At 45.2% G+C, this 21,968-nt stretch overlaps 2 protein-coding genes across 2 annotated transcripts; one reads left to right on the top strand and one right to left on the bottom strand.

Annotated features, from left to right (window-relative positions):
- The first annotated feature begins 317 nt into the window (after positions 1-317).
- On the top strand, positions 318-2,878 carry LOC103761647 (granzyme G). The gene is made up of 5 exons (XM_018086622.1): positions 318-381; positions 473-635; positions 1,843-1,984; positions 2,079-2,306; positions 2,741-2,878. The coding sequence occupies exons 1-5, from the start codon at positions 318-320 to the stop codon at positions 2,876-2,878; spliced, it is 735 nt and encodes a 244-aa protein (XP_017942111.1).
- A 4,736-nt stretch (positions 2,879-7,614) lies between these two features.
- Positions 7,615-21,891, bottom strand: LOC103761649 (guanine nucleotide-binding protein subunit alpha-11). Its single transcript, XM_029965350.1, has 8 exons — positions 21,876-21,891; positions 21,596-21,703; positions 17,688-17,872; positions 16,291-16,445; positions 15,456-15,584; positions 14,405-14,534; positions 13,491-13,644; positions 7,615-11,911 (listed from the first exon to the last, which is right to left on the bottom strand). Exons 1-8 carry the CDS (start codon positions 21,889-21,891, stop codon positions 11,721-11,723), a joined length of 1,068 nt encoding a protein of 355 aa, XP_029821210.1. The 3' UTR covers positions 7,615-11,720.
- Between the last annotated feature and the right edge of the window lie 77 nt (positions 21,892-21,968).

Below are 21,968 nucleotides of genomic sequence, written 5' to 3'. Positions count from 1 at the left end.
AAAGAGATAAGGGTGAGCATGTTCCCCACAGCTTCCAGCACAAAGGCAATGACCTAAAATTGGCTTTGGGTTCAGAAGGACGTCAGATACCCCAGATCAGGCCCAAGATGAAGGTGGGTTGATGCCCAAGGCTAAGATTGACTGAATTCCCCCCTCAGATTGCTGAGGTATGCAACTTGCAGAGAGATTTGTCAGATGAGTCTGACTTCTGTGGTTTCCTGGAGTCTGGTCTCAGGCTATAAAACCTTGCTGGGAGCAGGAAGAGACCCTGGCTGCACCCCACCTTTAAGGGATCCACTGAAGCCCAGAACACCATGATGGAGCACCTGCAGACACTCCTGATCCCTCTCCTGATGGTGATGTGGCCCCCAGTCAACACCAGTAAGTAGAGTGGGCTGGAGGCAAGGAGAGGGTTGGGGAAGGATGAGTCCCAGACAGCATGTCCTGTGCCCTCCAATCCCCTTGTCCTCAGTCCTATCCATTGCAGATTATTCCTGGAATCGGAGGGAGGGAGGAGGTGAAGCCAGGACACCCTCCACACCCTACATGGCCTATCTGCAAGGAAAGAACAACCATTCCTGCGGAGGGTTCCTTGTGGCCCCGAATTGGGTGATGACAGCAGCTCAGTGCTTTGTGTAAGTTTTTTGCTGTGTTCATACAGCACCTGGTGCAGTGAGGCGATCGCATCACCATGACCCGGGTACCATCTCCTACACAGAGGTCTAAGAGTTGGAGTCACTTCCCACATGGCCATGGGCAGACTCTTTTCCCAGCAGGGAGCACAGGCTGTGCTGTGGGGCAGGGCACAGCTGGGGGGACAGCACCACAACAGCTCTCCCTGCAGCCCTCCCTGTCTGTCTCCCCAGCCCGCCCTCATATACTTACCTTTCTTTTTTATTCCCTCTCCATGACTCATTTTATTCTTCCTAGATGCCACCCAGAGGTCAAAGTGGCTTCTTCGCTTGCTGGCACTGACCTGCTGGCATGGCAGGGATGGTTGTTGTCAGGCTTTGTCCTTTCTGCCACCAAGAGACTGTTCGAGACTGTTAGCAGAATTACCTACTATGAGCAAGCTGCTTGCCCAGCCCTTTTCCATCCCTCCAGCTGAACAGCCTAGGGCATGGACAGGCAGGAGGGCTTTTCTATATGTGCATGACTCTGGGTGTAGCTACCGCTCACCTCAGGGCTGACAGATCTGCCCTGGTGCCAGTGACCCAGGTTCAGGGCCAGTCCCCACACTCGAGCAGCAAAAGGGAGGACCAGCAGAACCCAGGAGCCTGGATGTCCACATCTCACCTGGGAGACACATGTACCCAAGGTCCTCCCAGTTTTCCCAAGGCAGCCCCTTCTGCAGGTGATGTAAAGGCAAGTAAAGGGACATAGAAGGCTCCTGATTCAAAAATCCCTTGACTTCCACGGGCCTATGAAGCCCAGACCAACAGTCCACGTATCTTAGTACACAGCAGCAGCACTGGATCAAATCTGCCCAGTTTGAGATCTAGAGGTAAAAGAACCCTTGCAGACTCTGCCTGTAAGACAGGAACTTGCTCTGCCTCTTGTCTGGGCAGATTCACTGGCAGAGCTCCTTGATCCCACCGTTCTTCTTAAAACATGCATATATATACAGTCTATGCTAATAGTACATATACATTAGTATATATATGAGAGAGCATACGCACAGATATACATATATATATACACACACACACTCTATACACAATGTATGTAATATATGTACACATGGCTGGTCTCTCCTGGCCATACCCTGGGGAGATAAGCCTCAGTGTTACCAGGCAAGACAGGAAAAAGCTAACAACATACACTATGCTTGATTTTTATCAGCCACAAACCTCTGACTGTCATCCTCGGAGCCCACACAGTCCAAATGAAAGAGGAAAGCTGGCAAAAGTTTGAAGTCGAAGAGTATCACTGCCACCCATACTTTACCAGTCCTAAGGAGGGAAATGACATCCTCTTGCTGAAGGTAACTACCTGCCTGGAGCAGAAGGGAACAGCCTTCATCACAGCAAATGTACAGGCCAAGCACTTATTTCTCTGTTTTCTGTCCCCTTGCCCAGCTGAACGGCAATGCCACCAGCAACAGCTTCGTTAGGACCATTTCCTTTGAAAAATCCAAAGTTCGTGGTGGGACTGTGTGCAGCGTAGTCGGCTACAAGACACCCACTGGCAGATTACGTGAAGCCACTGTCACCATCATCAAACAAAGGGACTGCCTCAGCCACTACCCTGGGCTTGCTGAAAACTTGATTTGTGGCCGCAGCAGATCTGCTGAGGTACCTGAAAAGGTCAGTCTCTGACTTAGGTAGGAGGAAACTATAGGGACAGTTTTAGCCCTGGGTGAAGCAGAAGGGACAAGAAGATCCTTGTCTTCCCATGGCAGAGGACCTTGGAGTCTGCAGCAGCACTGTGGGATAACAGCTTGGTCAGAGGGGTTCCCTCTAAGTCTCGTAGCTGGTCAGAGCGCGTTTTGGATCTGCAGCCAGCAGAAGGGCAGAAATGAAGCTTCAGTGTTGGTCCAGCTGTAGCTGTGCTGGGTCCCAAGCAAAGCTGTCAGCAGTCCCTTTTGGACTCAGAGCTATCCCCATCCACTGCGAGTCCAGGCTTCTCCTGGAGAAGCTCTGTCCTGATATATGCAGCCTCCCTGATCTTTGCAAAGGCACCCTTTCCCTGGGGGCCCCACATAAATCAGCACTGATCTCTCTCCTCCTCCATTTCACAGGGTGATGCTGGGGATCCACTGGTCTGCAATAACAAAGCCTATGGCATCTTCTCCTACAGGCATAACAACTGGCCCGGTTTCTACACACACATCGCTCATTACCTTTCCTGGGTCAACAGTGTCATGAAGTCAGCATGACCCTGTTCTCCCTGCAGCTGCTGCCCTGGAGAACTCACACTCCAGAGCCTCATCCTCACCAGCTTTCTTTTCCTTTCTCACTGGGAAACATCCTACACTGATCCTCATGGATGTGACAAGGACTCCTCTGTGGCAAAGCCGAGCTATGCCAGTGGGGGGCTCAGCACAGAGATCAGGGCTTGACTGTGTTTATTCCCTGTGCAAACTGGGGAGTACCTGGTCACACAGTGTGTGCTTCCACACTGCTGCCCTTATTTACCCCTTTTTCAAGCTGGCTGTAGTTACAGCTCTAGAGGGGAAGCAGCAGGGCAGCCCCAAGAGAGGTGCCAGTAGCTGCTGGGATGTCTGTTATCCTTTGGGGAAGGCTGTATAACTAGATCAGATGGATCCAAAGAACAGCATCCTCCCTGACCTTTGCATTTGTGACAGCAGATGTTTGGGTGTCCTTTGCCCAAGCCCTGAGGTTTTAAGGTTGCCCAAGTTCCAAGGAAGACACTTTCAGTTCCTGCTTCACTACTGCTGCTGCTGTCCCCTACCTCTGAAACCTGCTGCCTCCTTTCTCCCCTCTTCTGTACCTCCAGTGTTGTAAGAATACATAAAAACAATAAATTGCATCTGTATTTGAAAGCCTTTTTCCTGATCTGATTTGGATTTCTCCTGGCCACTGGGTTCAGTCCTGAACAGCTCAGAAGAAAGTCACTGCTCAGACAGCTGAATCTCAAGCTGGAAGCTTCTATCCCAGAAAATGGCCTCAGTTTTCTGTCTCACCTAAACCCTCAGAATAGGTGTCAAGCCTGGATTTCAGGGCAGGGGCTCTCCTCACATGCAGCTGGGCACAAACACTCCCTCCAGGTACCTCTAAGCTGGTACTCTGGGGGACTTCCTCCCTCTATCACATTGGCTCCCCCATGGGCCCCTTTTGATTCTACTCCATCCCATCTCTGCCTGGTTGCCATCAACAGAAAACCAATCTTCTCCTCAGTGCAACTCGTCAAGAAGCAGCAATTGCAGGTCCTGCCAGACTCATCCCTTCTCCCTCAGTGTTGTGTTGATTTTGCTGTTGATAAGAACGATGACTTTAACCTCTTCTAACAAGAAACATGGGCAAAGAGAGCAGCAGCAGCAGCAACTGAGCCACGGAGGCTGGAGTGATTTGGGCAGAAGGTACTGCAGCAGCTCAGCTTTCCAGAGCACAACACAGTTTTAGGGAGGCTCTGACTCCATCCCTCCCCACTGCCCTCTCCAGCTCTCGGCACCCCACTGCAGCTGGACTCAGGCAGGTGCCCTGAGGGAGGGACATCCTGACCAACTCTCTGTCACACACAGGTGTTCATCAGGGCACACTGAGTCATTCAGGTCTTTTTAGTGAAGTTAGCACCAAAGAGAAGAACCACACAGACCCACCATGGCCTGATATTCAGCAAATATTTTCTTTCTACATTTTGTGGTTTAAGACAAAAAAATAAATCCCCACCTCTACTATAATAGAATTAAAAAAATATTACAATCAAAGGAAATTAACTTGGAGATTTGGCAAGAAGAGACCTAGGAAGAGGAGAGCAAACATTTCCATCAGATGCTTAGGATTTCATTGAAGGATTCCAAAAACCCACTTCTGGGGAGTGTTTGCCTTTCCTTATGTTCACCTCTGCCTAAAGGGGACTTGTCAGAGGCCAGTACAGTATCTGCAGCAGCACTGTATACAAAACACTAGACCAAAGATTTGAAGACTCCAAATACTTTCCAAACCTTGTCATTTAAAATGCCTGAAAGTCCCCAGGTCACTCACCTAAGAAAAGCTGCAACTGAGCATAGTTATCAATGGGTTTTCTGTGGATGATGTTGCACAAGGAGAGCACCTTTAGCACATTTCTGCTGAGTTTTCTATGCACAGAGTGCCCTCTTTGGGCTGGCAACAGTGCGTGTTCTTCAAGGTTCTGTCTCTAAACAACTTCTGAACTGATCCAAAAAATTTACCTCTTGCAGTTTGGAAGTACATTCATGGCTAAGCCGAGGAAGGCAATTCCCTTAGGGTTCTTTATATCATTTAATCTGCTCTGAATCAAGGGTTGCAAAGCAGAAAACTCTTTTCCAATCAGGCTGCCAAATCCTTTCCAGAAGAATTCCAAGGGTGCTCTCATCCTGCATCACCTTGACTGTGCAAAGAGCCTGTCAGCTTTTGAAGAATTGCAGATTGAAGGCCTGAGACACTAGGAGGAAGGATACAAACCAGCATAGCAGGAGAGACCTGCCTTTTGGGTGCTTTGTGAAAACACCATGTATTTCCATGGCCAGGAGCTACAGATACTCACCTGAGATGAAGGGAGGAGCAGTTCTGGGAGCAGTGCATAGAAGTGGCCAGGGACAACAAGTAACGGCACCCAGCTGGGGATGCAGAACAGCCCTGGGCAGCAGCTGCAGTCCCTGCCAAGCCACATCCTCGTTTAGTTCGGCAGATGCATTATCCAGGAGCTTCGTACAGACCAAATGTGGAGTCTTGTCATACACTCCAGTATGGGAGCCACAAAAACTCTTCAAAAGCCACGAGTTCTCAACTCATGGTGGTACAGATGTTACAAAATTTGCTTGTAGAGGCTTAAATTCCTGATCAGACTGCATCACAGAAGATAAAGTAACTCAAAGACAACTCTACTGAGGAGAGCACACAAAAAAGAGTTTGGTTTAGAACAAACCTTTGCTTAGCCTAGGGGCTCAAGAAGTCACTGCTCTTGACAGCAATGTTGCACCACCAGCAGCTGCCGTTCCACAGGCCAAGCTGGTCCCACACTTCTGAGGCACATGGCACCAACCACAGAATCCTGAGCATGGCAGGGTGGGGTCAGGCTAACACGGGAGAGAGAGCTGAAGTGAGAGGAGGGAAGCATTATATTCCTGCTTTATAAATTTCCTATGACATTTTACTCTTCTTAAGCTGAACAGATGCTTCTCTCGCTTTCCCAAAATGGCAAAGGTAATGCTCAAAGAAAAGAGCTTTCTCCTGCTACAATCATCCTGAGGATGGTCGTTGTCCAAGGACAATGCAAATCCTGAAGTCTCTCTTTGCCATTTTCTTCCACATGAGATTTTTTAATATGAAAAAATTGAAAATTGATTTTCTTAATGTCTGATCCACCCCTGTGCACAATCCCAAGGAGCTGCTCTGGTGTTGGCAGGGACATCCAATGGCCTTGCAGCACTAATACAACCCCAGTCCCTGGGCAAGCACACTTTACCAGGACATTCCTCCGGCCCACAGCCCAGCTCTGACAGCCCTCTTTTGCCAAGTCCCTCCATAGCAGGCTGCAGGCTAAAGGAATTATTCAGGCAGTAGCAGGTGGCTTCACAACACAGTGCCTCCCGGGTTCCCAAGACCTCTCCTTGCATGATGCGGTACTTGCGTGTCAGAGGAGCCAAGGGCCTCTCACCCCAGCAGCGGAGGTGGAGGCAAGGAGGAGCTCACTGTCGTAGTGGAAACACTTTATTCAGTCTGAGTTTGAGGGGTCCTTGGGAAAGCAGTAACCATGAGCTTGCTGCATGGGCTGTTCCCTCAGCTGCCTCCTTCCCTAGATCACTCCAAGACTGGCAGGGATCCCCCCTCCTCCATATCCACTGCCACACTTTGGCAACAGCCCCCTGCACACACACACCTGCGGCTGGCAGTGGGCAACCTGCACACGTGGCAACTGGGGGCTGCAAAAGGCCCAAACACGAGGCTCTCACAGTCAGCTGGGAATACTGGGCATTAGTTTTAAGACTTCTTCCCTCAAGTCTCAACCTGTTGATGTGATTTAAAAGAGCATACTACGCTCTTTGCAGAGACCAGCACAACACGTGACCCACAAAGAGCTGAGGACGTGAACAACAAACCAAACATACTGCTTTCAGCCACTGTGACACACTCCCTGGCTGGTGAGGAGACAGAGCCACCAAGAAAAGCAATGTACACTCACCTGTAACCAGAAAACAGCGACAAGGGCCGGCCAGTGCTGTGGCCAACAGACCAGAGTTACCCTCCTGGTGCAAGTCAACACAACGTCTCAGGCTGTCCAGTACCTGCAGCTTCACCTGTGTTAAGTGACATTGAAGGGAGTAGAACATCCTCAGTTGCAGGTTCCAAAAACACAGGCAACCTCACAGACAGGAAGTTATCCATCTCTGCCCCCTCCCAGCTGATTTAACCTGAAATTCCTGGAGAATGATCCCAGAGAAAAAGAATTAAACTTAACAAACTCCATACTAAGAAATCGCTTTGCCAAAGCTTTCACAATCATCCATCCCTGGACTAAGAGATAATTTTAAGCCACGTTTCCTATTTCAGTCCACGTTTCTAACAGACAAGACTGGAAGCAGTTTTAGCCCCACCAACATTCCTGCTATTGGCAACAGATATCCTGTTGGAATTGTGCCTGCAATGGGCTGATGCTACAGCAAGAGGTAGCAGCAAATACCAACAACTTCATTATGCAATTCTACTCCAAAATCCCAGAAAACTTTAAATCAAGATGCCACCATTGCATACCTGCACCCCAGTCAGTGTTCACACTTCAGGATTACTGGTACAGTGCATTATACATAGTTATTGCATATTAAAACACGCTTTGTTTCTATGCCTCAGGGTCCTGATTTTCTCAGCAGGAGGCAGACCCTGCTTCCATCAGCTACAGAATTTGCTAAGCCAACCAGGGAGGAGGAGAGGGGGAACAAGAGTGAAGAAACACACGCTCAAACACCACGACTTTTAGGAACAAAATTTATTCCAATTTCAAACAGAGAGTTTATTTCAGGAGAAAGATATGAAAATCAATTTCCATCAGATATTTCTGTAATAAGGGTGTTGCCCAGCAGTCAGAGTGGGATCTTTCCAAGAAACAATCACACTCCTGGACTGGAATGAGACAGTTTGGAGTCTGAATAGATCCTGACACTGGGCATCTTATTCAGAAACTCCTTTACCCTACCCTCTTCCCTCCCCACCCCCCAACACGCACAACAATACATGCATTGCAAATTACAAGGTTTAAAAACAGCATTTTATATAGTATCTTTTTAAATAGGATAATGTTTACATTGTCTTAAATCAGGATCCTATAATATACAAGTATAACCAAATAATTTCCACCACATTGGCACTTGTAAAGAGTCTCTGGCACTACTAAAGAAGGGGCATTGGCACAAACCATACTCTTAAAAAACTGGGTGCTGCGTAACACACTTTATCTCTGCTGGACTCTAATGACCTGGGCTCTGTACAGGACAATACAATGGTCAGCACACTCCGGAAGGTTTTTTTGTTTTGTTTTGTTTTTGTTTGTTTGTTTTTGTTTAGTTTTTTGTTTGTTTTGTGGTTTTTTTTGTTGTTGTGTTTTTTGTTGTTTTTTTTTTTTTTTTTTTTTTTTTTTTTAAACCAATAAAACACATGAAGAAAAACCATAGGCCAACATTGCTAGGAAGCAACAACAAGAGACCAAAGAATCCAACTTGAGGAGAAGGGGAGAGGCAGGAAGGGAAGGAGCTATCTGACACGCAGCAGGAAGGGGCTTTTGCTCACCAGATAGCCAATCCACGTGGAATGGTGCAAGGAAACGGGATGGTCCTCTGCTCACTGACTTCAAGTTTCAAACTCGTTCAAAGTATGTTGGTTTCTTCAGCAGAACAAAGATTAAAAGTGCACAAGGAGCAGAAGTTAGCCAGGAGACCACTTCCTCAGACTCTAGGTTCCCTACAAGAACGCAGTTTTACCTCTTTTCTGAAAGTCAATCTGTTGTCTCAACCTGCAGAAAATTCCGACAGCCCTCACTTTCAGAAAAGATGATATAGGCAAATTTGGTCTAAGGTTTGGCACTTTTGCTAGGACAGGCATTTGCCAGCCAACAGAGACTGGAGCCAGTTCTGCAGGAATGCTTTGCTGGCCAAGCTGGAGGCACACAAGCTACTATTTACTAAGAAAAGCATGTGCTAACACTGGTATCTTCTCACATATGATACAGTCATAGACAACTCCAGATGATGTGCACAAGTCTGATCCATTCCTACCCCAATTCAGAATGAGGTTTCAGGAACTTGGGAGAGTCACTGTGCAATGCTCTGCTCTCCCCTCCACAATGCTCAGCACATCGAGCCAGTGATCAGGCCAACAGCTACACCAAGCAGGTGCTCCATAAGGTACAGCACATCCCTAAATCTTTGTGCCCATAGTCTCCCACAGTTGCCCATGATGATGCAGAGTCACTCTGCAAGAGACAGATGCCAAGATCCCTCCTCCAGTGCCAGGGCAGCAGCTCTTAAAGAAGGGGAAGGTAGGAAACAAAGACAAAAAGTTTCTGATTCAAGTGGAAGTACCACCATCATTCACCTCGGAAAAAAAAAAACTTCTGGGAAGTTATTTCCAAGAACCTGTGTATCTCAGTGCCAGGTTCATTGCTGGCAACAGCTGTAGTGTGAACCATTTACAAAAGGATCACAGAAGCGTTAAGAGGCTCGTGCTGCCATCTGCTTCAGAGGGACAGCACTTAGAATACATGAAGATGATTATAAATTCCTCCTTATAGGACAGTTTCTACAAAATGGATCATTTTGACATAAAGATGAAAAAAAAAGCAGTAAAATTGATGCAAAGCTGTCTGACACGTGGGAATCCCTCTCATTCCTCCCAGGGGGTAAATGCAGTCCAGAGCATGGCTATGAGATGCTATGTTTTCCTCAGCATCACCACTTGGCTAGACTGGTTCTTTAACTGTTTGTCCCATGGCTACTGTTCCAACTTAAGCTCTCTAATCACTTGTAGCAGTGCTTGCCATCTTCTGTAGTGCTCTGAGGAACACAGAGGCTTCACTTGGCTATTCTGGAAATCCAGAGGGATCTATAAATAAAATTATTCAAAGTTATGTCCCTCCATATTTTAGTGTTCTAAATCAAAGCATCTTAAGCATCTCAGACAGTTAGATTTACATGTTGTGCAAAACACCGATGTAGTGCTCTGTCTACAAAACAGACAAAATATCAACAGCCCCTTTCAACAGTGCAGCTCATTTAGTCTTTTTCTGCTGGCAGCCTGCTAGCCTTCAATGGGGCAGCCTGGCTGATCCAGAGATTTTGGACCCAGTGCTATTTGTTGGAATTGAAACAGAAGCATTAGCGATGGCCAAATGACACATGTCCAGATGTGGGTCAGATCTCCCTGCTTCACACTCACTTCTTGTCTTGCCACTGCACTTCTCAGCCAGCAACAGCTCCTCAGCACATCTGCTGACTTGCCTCAGCAACTTGAAAAAGCTTTCTAATGTGCAAAGGCTTCACATCTTTCCGCTTAGTGGAGATTCAGGTGGCATCTAGAATTCAGAACTATTTCCAATCTGCCTTCCACCTGCACCAGCAAGTGCTGCTGCCTCTCCCCTCCTCTCCTGCTGAGCCAAGTGCACCCACAGCAGTGCTCTCCGGGTTCCACAGCAGCTGTGCTCCAGCCACGACCACTGTAACTCGGTTATCACACCCACCCAGGAGCAAGTGTGTGTGCAAGTCTTCCAAAGAGGAACACAGCAGCATGTGCCACAGGGGAATGCATAAACAGGGGAGACAGAACTGCCGCTCCCTCCAAGAGCTACTCTCACTCTTCTCAAGTAAGAATCCTACCAGTGTCCCGAAGTCTGTCACCCACCAACTCTGGTCCTTTCTAAAACTCTGCAAGTTGGACAGGAGTGAGGAATTCTTACTAAGTCATTCACACATTGGCACAAAATGCAATAAACAAGGCCTGTTTGCTACTGGCAGCAAGAAAAGACCTAGAGGATGGCACAGGACTAAGATTTTCAATCCAGCCAAAGTCTGATGTTCAAATGCCACAATTACTCAGTGTGCTTTCGGAAACTGCTGCATAGAGAAGTTGCTCATTGATGTCATATACTCTACTCAACAAAACGTATTTTCTCTCAGCAAACTGAGCCTTGTGAGCACACAGCCACGCATTTGTGGTGTGGAGGGGGATGTGTGTGAAAAAGAAACAAGAACTAAATAAAATAAAACAAAACAGAACAATTACAGTCAGGCACTTCCCCAGGCTCAGCAGTTATTGCTCCAAGAGCTTCCATCATTTGTAGTCCATGAAGGAAATACAGCAACATGTAGCAAACTATGTATAGAACATCAATAATTTAAAAAAAAAAAATCACAGTCTCCATATCTTTTATAATTGATAAGAAAAAAATAACTCAGAACATATAAAGAATGGAAAAGTGATGGCTTTTTTTTTTTGTTTTGCCATTTTTTTTGCACAACAGTTGGAGAGCAATTGCTCCTCCCCAACATTTCATCACAGTGAACCATGGAGAGTGTCCTGGGGAAGGGAAGGGAAAGGAGGGGGGAAGCAAGCAGATTTAGCAAATTACACCAGAGGCACCCTATAGCACAAGGCAAAGGGACCAGTAGCATTCTGCACTCCCACTGTCCAGTGAATTCATAATCTCAGCTGGAAAGTGTTTTTTCTATATATACCATGGGAATGAAAGGGGAAAAAAAACAAACAGTGGCTAAGCAACAAAGGAAAGACCAAGATGAGACTGCCTTAGCTGCTTGGCAAAAATTAAGACGTAAGCAAGGTGCTGAAGAAATGAGGCATATCCCCGTTAACTGTGAAATAAAAGCAATTTGTTAAAAATATGAAATCAACTACTCTGTGGACAGAGACATGAGACTCCAGGATAACACTGAGCACTTGCCACTCCACAGATCAGACAATTTGCACTCATTACATCATCAAAAATTAAAACTTTTTTTCCTGTCATATTTAAAATTTCTTTTTTTGTCTTTCTTCACAAAGAAGCCTCTCAAGGGGCAAGAGCAGAGCAGGTCAAACCAGGTTGTACTCCTTCAGGTTGAGCTGTAGGATGGTGTCCTTGACAGCTGCAAAGACGAAACGGATGTTTTCTGTGTCTGTAGCACATGTGAAATGGGAATAGATGATTTTATCACTGTCAGGATTTAAATCCACAAACATCTTGAGGATGAACTCGCGGGCTGCCTGTGCATCCCTCTGTGGGCCTGCAGCGAACAGAGACACCAGTGAATGGATTCATTCCAATGCATTCCCCAGGCTGATCCATCAGAATAACTGCCAGCCTGCTTTTTCTTATGGGTTACAGAGCTATAAAGAAGAAATTAAGATCATTTATGATATAAAGGTCCGAGGAGCTGGAGTGTCTCATGCTTTTCAGTTATCTAACCAAAACCCAAAGCTGGGCACTTTGCAGACACCAAGGGGTGTGCTTTGGAATCCAGACCTTGGTAAAACCCTGGGTGGGAGGGACGATGCTGCAGAGACACACAAAGCTCTCTCCTGGAGATGGAATGAATATTTCTTCCTAATATACAGGTGGATCTTATAGGCTGAAGGACACAAGCATATGTTTTGGAAACAAGGGTTATCCTCAAACAGCCTAACCGGCTGGTCAACTCACAGGAGCTAAAACCTGGAATTTTTGCCAGTTTTTAATTCATATTGCTGACAGCTCCCAAGAAAATAGTCACCTACTGCTATTTCTTTCACAGAACTGCTGTTGTCACATTCTGCATGGCAAATATCACCTCTTGAGGGGATGTATGATGGGCAACCTCCAACTCACAGGCCACGCAGCACCCCTGAAGGAACTACAGTGAATGCTTGTAGGAAAAAACAAAAGTACACCACACTCCCTGACATTGAGATCTGTCTCCAGTTGTTAAGCTCCATTTGAAGTAGGCACTGTCTGGGTGGCAGCTCTTCAGCCATCCCCAGCCTGCTGTAAAAACACGGTGTTCCCACCAGTACCCATGCTGGGGGCACAGAACTCCAGATGTAGGAGGACAACTAACAAGGAGCAATTCCATTAGTCTTTTAAAGGATGAAAGCTGTTAGCAAAATGGTAATTCTTCTTTTACCTCATACTTTTAAAGCATATAATGACAGAATTAATACGAGAGCATGGCAAGAAGTGTGTTGCTTGATCTCATTCTCCACTACCTTTATTTTCAGCCCTGTACAGATGTTACCAGCAGGCTTTAAATGCACTCAAGTGAAAAGCCTGAAATACTGTTTTGGCTACAGAACATTGTTTCAGATGGGAATTTCTCTGTTTCACATAATCTTATTTTCCCACAACAGAAGACAGCATGCTAATAAGAATTTCATGCTGCCTGAGATTTTTCAGCACCATCATTTGAACAACTTGGGTATTTGACCAGTCAGTTTCTCAGAACAAAGACTCAAGTAATCTCTTGACTAGAGGTTAGAAGGTTCAGAATACCAGTAAATTGCCATGTTTACGAAACTAGTTATATGCACAAGCACACAGGGAAGAAAGTTGCTTTATATAATACTACGGTACTCTGCAGTGCATACTGGAGGGGGTAATTCTTCATCTAGGAGAGGTTCATTATTTGATCATTCAATCAGATTCCAGTTGTCTACGTATGATTAAGCTATTTTTATGATATTTTTTATTGCTGTAGGCATTCTTCCTCAAATTAAGATGTTTTCTCCATTTCTAGATCCTAATTTTCTTTGGAAAACAAGAAACTTCTAACCAAACCAGCTCCACATCTTATTCTAGATATATAATGTACCTCCTTAAAAATCACTCACCATCAAACTCCGGGAAATAGTCAACGAGGTGGGAATACAGGATCTTGTCTTCCAACAAATCTTTCTTGTTGAGAAAGAGGATAACAGAAGAGTTTTGGAACCATGGATAAGTTATAATGGTTCGAAAGAGAGCTTTACTCTCTTCCATCCGGTTCTGAAATAAGAAAAAGAAAGCCTTATTTTCACAAATGAGCACTAAGATGCCTTTCTGCTGCCTGCACACATACTCAGATCCATAGTGATTCAGCATCTCAAACACTACATACAGAATGCTTTGGCCCTAGGTAGGTTCTGGCTCAAACTGCATCAATAAATGGAAAGGAAATGCAAAATCTGATGGACTCCAGCTTCGTTTAATTGCCAAGCCATTCATATCAAAACACTTAAAAGCCATTTTATGCTTTGACAGTCATATGAGAGGAATGGTCAGCGATACTTTTAGAACATGGTTTGTCTAGTAGAAAAGGGGTAATTGCTGTTATCTAGTAGCATTTTTTTTATCTATTAGCAAGTGCCAAAATTCAGATTTGCACCTTCAAAGAGCCCAGTCACTACCTAACAAGACAGCAGTCACAACCCAAAGTACCCCAGTGTGGTAAGAGGGACATGATCTGAGAACGTGCCTCCCCCCACAGTGCCTTCCACAGCACACAGGGCTCCGTCACTTCAGAGTATTTTGGTTTTACTGGGGAAGTGGAGATGATGCGAATGCCCTCTGCATTTTCCATTCTCAGGGACATCATGTCCCGTTGAGGCTAATGTTCCCTTTGCAACAAGAAGAACTGAAGGCCAAAACCAACAATACTTGCTAATCCAACTTGGCACCAAACACTTGGGTACCAAGCTCCAAGGAGCTAGGAAGAAATTCCGGCTTTCCTTCTACCCTCCTGCAGAGGTCCCATTCTTTGACTTACCTCATTATCTGATTCCACCAGAACTTGGTCATATTCACTAAGTGCTACTAAAAACATGATGGAAGTCACATTTTCAAAGCAATGGATCCACTTCCTTCGTTCTGATCTTTGACCTCCAACATCCACCATTCTAAGGAAGAGAAGTACATACAGTATCACAGAGGAACTGCAGTTCTCTGTCTGAATGCAAAGGACCAGCAAATGATGAGAATGAATGTAGTTCTTTACCACTCCAGTTAACATGTCACAGGGATGTGCTAGTATCTGCCTGCTAACAAAACCAGCAAGTTTACAAAATATCCTGTTCCAGAAATACATCAAACTGAAAGAATGGCGAGTGATACCAAATTCAACTTCCTGATACCAGCATTACCATTTTTGTTGCATTGTGCTCTGGTTCGCTAACCATCAGTCCTGAGTCTGAAAAGATGAGTCCTTAAACTGTCCTCTGTCAAATGAGCAAACTACTTTTGTTTTTTACTAAAAAACCTCCTTGCCTCAAAGTTTCTCAGTGTTGTGCTCTTCACACCAGGCTTGATTGCTGGCTTAAGCCTCTCAAGGCCATCTGTTGCTGCACCAGCACAGACAGCAAGTTTTGGTGTCATCCTGAGAGCACAAGGTAGGCACAGAAAACCATCTCCCAAGGCAGATGCTAGGTGTGACATACAAGAGAGTATTTCTTCCTAGTGGAAGAAATACTGGTAGGTGGCTTCAGCTACCAACACTTCACTCAACTGCCTCACAAGCCACAACTTCAGCCTCAGATGCCAGCAATGCAGTCCTTCCCAGAGAAGGTACCAATTCCTGCAAGATGGTTCACTGGGTTTTAAGCGTCACCGATTCAAAAGCAGGCTCTTTTTTCTGGCAGTCAAAACATTGGACTATCTCCATTAGAGCAATACCTATCAGCAGATAATTCCACAACACACACATCCACTCAGAGCCTCTCAATCAAGCACCTGGACACTCTAAAGCAATCCATAACTTATCCTTCCTGAAACCATATCACCACTCTCTCAGTTCAGCTGTAACATGAATACACCTTCAGTACCTGAAGATAATATTCTCTAGGTCAAAGGGGTACTCTATGATACCAGTTGTAGGAACTCTAACCCGTAGCACATCTTGCTGAGTTGGTAGATATCCTGGGGTAGCAATACGATCCACGTCACTGAGATAGCTACAAGGAGGACAGCGGAAAAAAAAAATACCTTAGGTTGCAGCACATAAACATACAGATGTAAAAACTGCTACATTTAGTCATTCCCTAGTGTAACAAGAAAGTTAGAAGTCACCTGAATCATTTAAAATATGATGTGGAAAAGTAACAGAATACATTTTTGGGGAACAGTAATTCACCAGCCAGCCCCCTTGGAGGATAAACAGATATACTAAGGACAACTTTATCAACTCTGTATAGCAGTGTGGAAGACAATCTTTACACAGAGAACGTTTAAGTACAGTGGATGCTTTATATTTCAGAATCAAGTCTCATCTGTAGCGTAGAAACATATACTTATTTACTTATAAAACATCTTCTCTATGTTGCCAAACTTAATGGATTTTTTATTAATAAAGTCTAAGCTACACATCCACGTACACCTGTAGGCCAAAGGACAAACCTGAGGAGAAAGAGCAACACTCCTGCTGCCTAAGAGCCAGGATCAACATAGATGGCAGAAGGTAGGGATTCTGGCCTCAGGTATATCCAGAAGCAGATGTGTGAACAACTGCCTTTAACACCCATCAGAACACCTCATAGCCTCATGAAAAGCAGCAAATGGTAAGGAAACAAATTCTAGGCGTCAATAAAAAAAATTGGACAGGTATAATTTGTTAGACCATCACTCCCACCTACCAGTGCATGCTCGCGATTATATACTTACTATTTAGCTGAGTCAGAAAGCTGATATTCTCTTCTCCTGTCATAACACTCTTGTATTCCAGGGTCATTCCACAATGTTTTAATTGCACTTACATATGGCTGCTCAAATGTCATGACCTTTTCTACATCCACTTCTCGGATCAGCACTGCATTGGCCTGGAGATTGAAAAGAGAAAGAAAAAAAAAGTAAAAAAACCAAAAGTAAAAAAAAAACCAACACAAAACCAGAGCAAACAAACAAACAAACCAACCAACTAAAAAAGCACCACGAACCTGGGAGGTGTGGGATCTGTGTCAGAAGGAGGGGGCACCGGTCATGGCAGGAAATAAAAATTCCCACCCTACAACTGCTAAACAAAGGAAGGGCTACAGTCATTGCCACAGCCTGTGGCATCCGTGAGGTGACTGTCCACATCTAGCTGCTTTCTGAAAGGGCTTTTGCCAATACCACCAATCGCAGGAAAAATAAAAACCAAAGCCAAGTTATCTGGTTTTATCTTATGGTAACTGTGCAAGTTATCATAAGTAAAAGTTGGCAGATTCTACCTATCAGAACCCCTTCACCATGCCCCACGTAAAGCACAGGCAAGGCAAGCTTCTTCACACCCTGCCCATTCTCATCACAGACATAAAAGGTGCACCATCCAGTCCCTCTAAACAGTTAGTCAAAATCAGCTCCAAGATACTGTGTGACAGAAGAGATAAAATACAATTTCACTTCAAAATATTAAGGATACTATGCATTAAAAGAAGCAAACTATGCTAAAAAAACCCTATTTTCCTGGCATACCCTCACTCTCATTGTCCTCCCCCTCAAAAAGCTAAAATAATTTAGACCAGATCTGGCTGAAAAATCAATTCCTGGTCCCAAAATGAGTAAGCCAGACTTTAGCTCAGATAATGTTTCTGTGGCTGAGACCAAAATCCTTCAAGAAAGTTTTGTACCCTTGGTCAGCAGCTATCAGAAAAATGGATGGATTGCAGGAACAGGGATAACTATCAGCACAGGTGTCTTTTGGGTCCAGCACATATTTTGCCAGCTTCAATTTCCAGTAAGTATAGTAACTCACACAAAGAAAATGCCAGACACGTTTAACAACACTGAATCCTGGAAATGAGTAAAAATACCACCCCTCTTATACCCTACATCGTATGCCAATCCTTTGCTCCCACCACTCACTACGCAGACTAGTGCGCCAACCACCCAAAGTTGCTCTATCCCTTAACACAACCAAGTAAATGGAGTCAGGTATCAAGAAAATGTCACAAAATGTTTATGGAAAAGAGGTCAGGGAGATTGAGGATGCAATGCAGAAGGACACGAACAAACAGGAACTTAGAAGTCAAACCCTAGAATCCTCACTGCCTAAAGACGTGCAAAACCTGTGAGACACTTACCTTGTTCTGTTCATATTTGTACAGAATCTTCAGGGTTTCCATGGCTCTTATCATAGACTGCATGGCAGTGAAGATGTTTTGGTACACCAGCTTGGTGAAGCCTTTTTTGTCCTCTTCAGAGTAGCCTGAGCCATGAATTATACGCATTTGCTTAATGAATGTGCTTTTCCCACTCTCCCCAGTGCCTGCAGAATGCAAGAGAGTGCATTAGGAGCCATCACAAGCAAGGATCCCAACAGAAGAATGCAGGCACTTCATACCCCAAAGTTCCTATTACTATAACCAAGCACACACTACTCCCAGTCACTTTTTCTAGTTGCTTTCCAGAACGGTAAAAAGACAGTCTGGGTAGGCCTGCTCATCCCCACTAGGAACCTGACAGCATGAAAGCTTGTCCTTTACAGAAGCCCTCAAAAGCAGCCCTGGTACTTATTCCAAATCTCATGTTACAGCCACTCCCACACGTTCTGCGTCAAGAGGCCCTCGTCCGTCACACCTGACCTATTCCCAGATACTCCAGCAAGATGCTACAACCACGGCACCAGCCAGGAAGAGCCTGGGCCTGCTCTTCAGCTAGTAAAGCACTACAGACCAAGATGACAGTGAGTGCCAAGGGAAGCCCACTTGCACAGCAAAAGAGTGAACTTCCTTTCACTGTAACTTGGCACAGAATGCTCTTTACCTGATAGACTACACGTCTTTTCATAGGAAAGAACTGAACACAACAGAAAAAACCCCAACCCTAAAGGAGAATGGAGCTCAAGAAACTACTTGCTTATCCATCTGACACAAACAACTTAATCAGCGCGTCTGCCTCGTATCCTAAACTACTGTGCAAACGTAAGGTTTGTTCTCAAGGACAGAAACAACAATCCCAATTGTGAGCCAATGCATCTGATCCAGCTCACAGCCTTTGAGGACGAGAGAGTTAAAGATGGTGGCTGACAGGAGAGCAGAGTAGGCCACTGCTCAGAGCTGCCGGTGCTACGCCAGGGTCCCCAGGGATCCCCTCGGCTGCAGCCTGCTCAGCAAGGCCACCGCTTCCTCCTGACACAGGTTCACTGTCGGGCCTCGGAGCAGATGGGAGGGCAGGACACAGCATGTGCATTACACAGTCTAGCCCTTCCAACGCTGGCTTCCTGCACTGTCACTTGGGCAGGTCCTTCCACTCCTACATTTATGGCCCCGGAAAAGTGTCATTTAACATGTGAAGTCCAACAGGTGATATAAAAGGACAGTGGGAACTTTTCTAGCACAGTAACTTCACCATCAGACAGTACCCACACAGTTACACAGCCCTGTTGCATTCACAATTCAACTGGTATTGTGGGAAGTTCCCTGCAACATCCGCTCTGTGCACACACAGTCCTTTGTGGAGGGGCCAAGGACTCCCTTACCTCCACACTTCACCCCATGAGCAACAGCCTAAGGGGATACCACTGACATTTCTGTTGAATGCTTTTGTTCAGCCTTCTAAAAGTTGCTATCAATATGCAGGATACATAGAAAAAACAGCGCTCTAACACAGTATCCCGGCTCACTTGGCTACTGAGACCAAAAACTCAACTGTATCCCATCAGTGACAAATCCTTTTGATCTGCAGTTAAAAATAAGGATGCTTGCAGAGCCCTGGTTCTCACCACAGGCACCACCAGGTACTTCTCACACCAGGGGAGAGATGGATTCAGACTGGATCTCATTCATCCCTGTACACAGCAACTACTCACATGTAGACTCTCAGTTACATGTTTATCCTGGTGGGCTAAAAGGCAAACAAACAAATAAATATGCTCAAGTAAAAGCAGCAAGCACCTAACTAGAAGCAGAATGTTTGAAATAAACAGCAAGAACTGGCAGAAATCATGTCAGCATAGTCAGAAATTAACATTGGAAATACTATTAATATGCAGCAAACAATCTCCATCTCAAACAGAAAGGTATACCCTAAGTGGGGGAAAGTTTGGAAACTGAAATCTTTTCTGGTTTCTCTCACTGTGGTGAGAAATACTTCCTTGTCTTTTACCACAGTGACCAAAACTGAAAGGGGAAAAAAAAAAAAAACCAACAAAATGGTGGTGCTTCGAAGCATTTCAACAATGAAACCATAAGAGAAACCTCAGCACCAGACCTTTGCTTGCTTCAGAACTTAGAGAGTTCAAACACAGATTCTTCCTGTCACTCCATCATCCTCCCTTTTTTGGTTCCGGGGTTGTTTTTGTTGGGGGGGGAGGCGAGTTGGTTGTTATTGTTTGTTTTGATTTTTTTAAAAAGGTGCCTCTTGCTTTCCCCAAGGCCACTGACAATGCAGCACAGCACTACACCAGCAGGTTACAAGCTCTAGCGGGCAAGATCTACAGCTGTAAGGGCACAAACCTCCTTTTAATATGACAATGTTGGGAAAGGAGATAATCTGAATTCGCTGTTTCTTCTATCAACACGTGAAAGCAGCAGAGTTTACAATAACTTACTAATGACCCCCAAGTACCTCACAGGCACTTGTAAGAACATTACTCAGTCAACAGTATCCCACGTTTAATCACAAGCAATTTTTGTACAAAATATTCTCCTCACCCAGTAAAATCACAAATGACTACCTTATACCAGAGGGCAACGTCCAGCACCTTGAATTTCTTATTACCAGGTTCATCACTGATTAGCACTGTTATTCATGCCAATTTTCTGTTTTAGGCTTTAGCAAAGTAACTATCATTAGATGAAGTGAAAAGAAAAATTTAACATGGTTTCTTACAAGGTGAAAACTCCTTCCATACACTCAAAAGTTTGGAGATTTGGGAAAGCCCTCTTACTAATTCAATCATTAATACTTGTGAATGTTAGAACTCCACATGACAGGAGCAACACAGAAGTATAACAGCAGTTATACCAAGGAGAGAGAACACGTTACCTGCCTCAGCTGAAAGTGGGCAATGTGCTGTATGCAGTGAAAAGCATCCAGCAAACATGGTCTACCGCTAGCAATGTTGCTTATCCAATAATAACCACCTCATGTAATTTATTTTTTTATTTGATGCTGAATCTTACTTAGCTGTATCTTTTAGAAAAGCAGAAAGGATTCTCAAGCAATCTGAATTATTTCTAAAGTGAAATCTTTAGATCCAGTGGGATCTTCTTAACCCAGATCTTTTCTATAGTGCCAGCCTATTTTGAAGCAGCTGCTTCTGTGGAACTGTTTTAGGGAAGCATGAGAAAGACATCCTCCCTCATCTACAAGCCTTACAGAAACTGCCACAGCATCTCTGAAGAGCAGAAACATCAAGCCCTCGATTTTACTTTTCACCTGAAGAACAGGAACACATCAATTATGACAGATTTGCAGTGAGAAGGACAACCGTGGCCTTCACTGAACAGTTATCACCAGGCACCACTGGAGCCTTTCAAAGGGCTGGGCATACACAGCCCCCCCTCACTTCTGCAAAGTGCTACCTTTGTTTTCACAAGGGTCAGCTTCATTTGTACCTTAATGGCTTGTCAACAGACCCCAAGTGAATAAACTCAATCCATCAGATCTGCTTCAGATTTCAGCTTAAGATGACACAGTATTTAAGCCACAAAGCAGAATACATTTAAGACACAAGCAATGATAAGTCACAGTACCCATGAAAACTGTAACTTAAGTTTAAATCTGGGGGCTACCTAGACATGAACATCAAACTCACTGCTGAAGAAGATGTACATGCCTGCAATCTTCACTGGCTGCTCTGGCAACTGATTACCCATCCCTATACACTCACCTGAACACAGCAGTTTTCCATCTGCACAGAGAACACTACTACGTTTCCATATGAAGACCTAGATTCTTATGGTTGCACAGCTGATCTCTTCCTCTGAGGGCAATGCTAAACTCTACAGACATTTCCTCATCAAATACACAACTCCTGCATTCTTACTGTCTCCTTCCACTTCAGAACCACTACACCACGCTGCCAGCCCTGCCGGCTCTCCCAGGGCTGTACAAGTGGAACTCTGTGGCTTAGGGGCCGGAGGCCAATTTTTCACTCAAGGCCCAGGAGTTCACCGACAATAGTGGAAACCATCAACTCCATCAGCAAATTTTCACATGCTAACGAAGGCCAGCACGCCCCGAGAACCGTTTCCTCGAGACAAATTTCACGCGCGTGTGTGCGTGCCCGCCTTCGGAACCAGGAATTTCAGCTACTTAGTTCCTGCTTATGTCAAAATCCATTTTGACAGCGAACGCATCACAAAATCAAACAAAGGGCAGCCAATGAGGCGGCCGCCCCGCACGGCTCGGGAGCGGCC

Source organism: Manacus vitellinus, unplaced genomic scaffold (genome assembly GCF_001715985.3).
Source record: "Manacus vitellinus isolate BGI_N305 unplaced genomic scaffold, ASM171598v3 scaffold_99_pilon, whole genome shotgun sequence".
Taxonomy (NCBI): Eukaryota; Metazoa; Chordata; class Aves; order Passeriformes; family Pipridae; genus Manacus; species Manacus vitellinus.
This window is presented reverse-complemented; position numbering and strand designations above follow the sequence as displayed.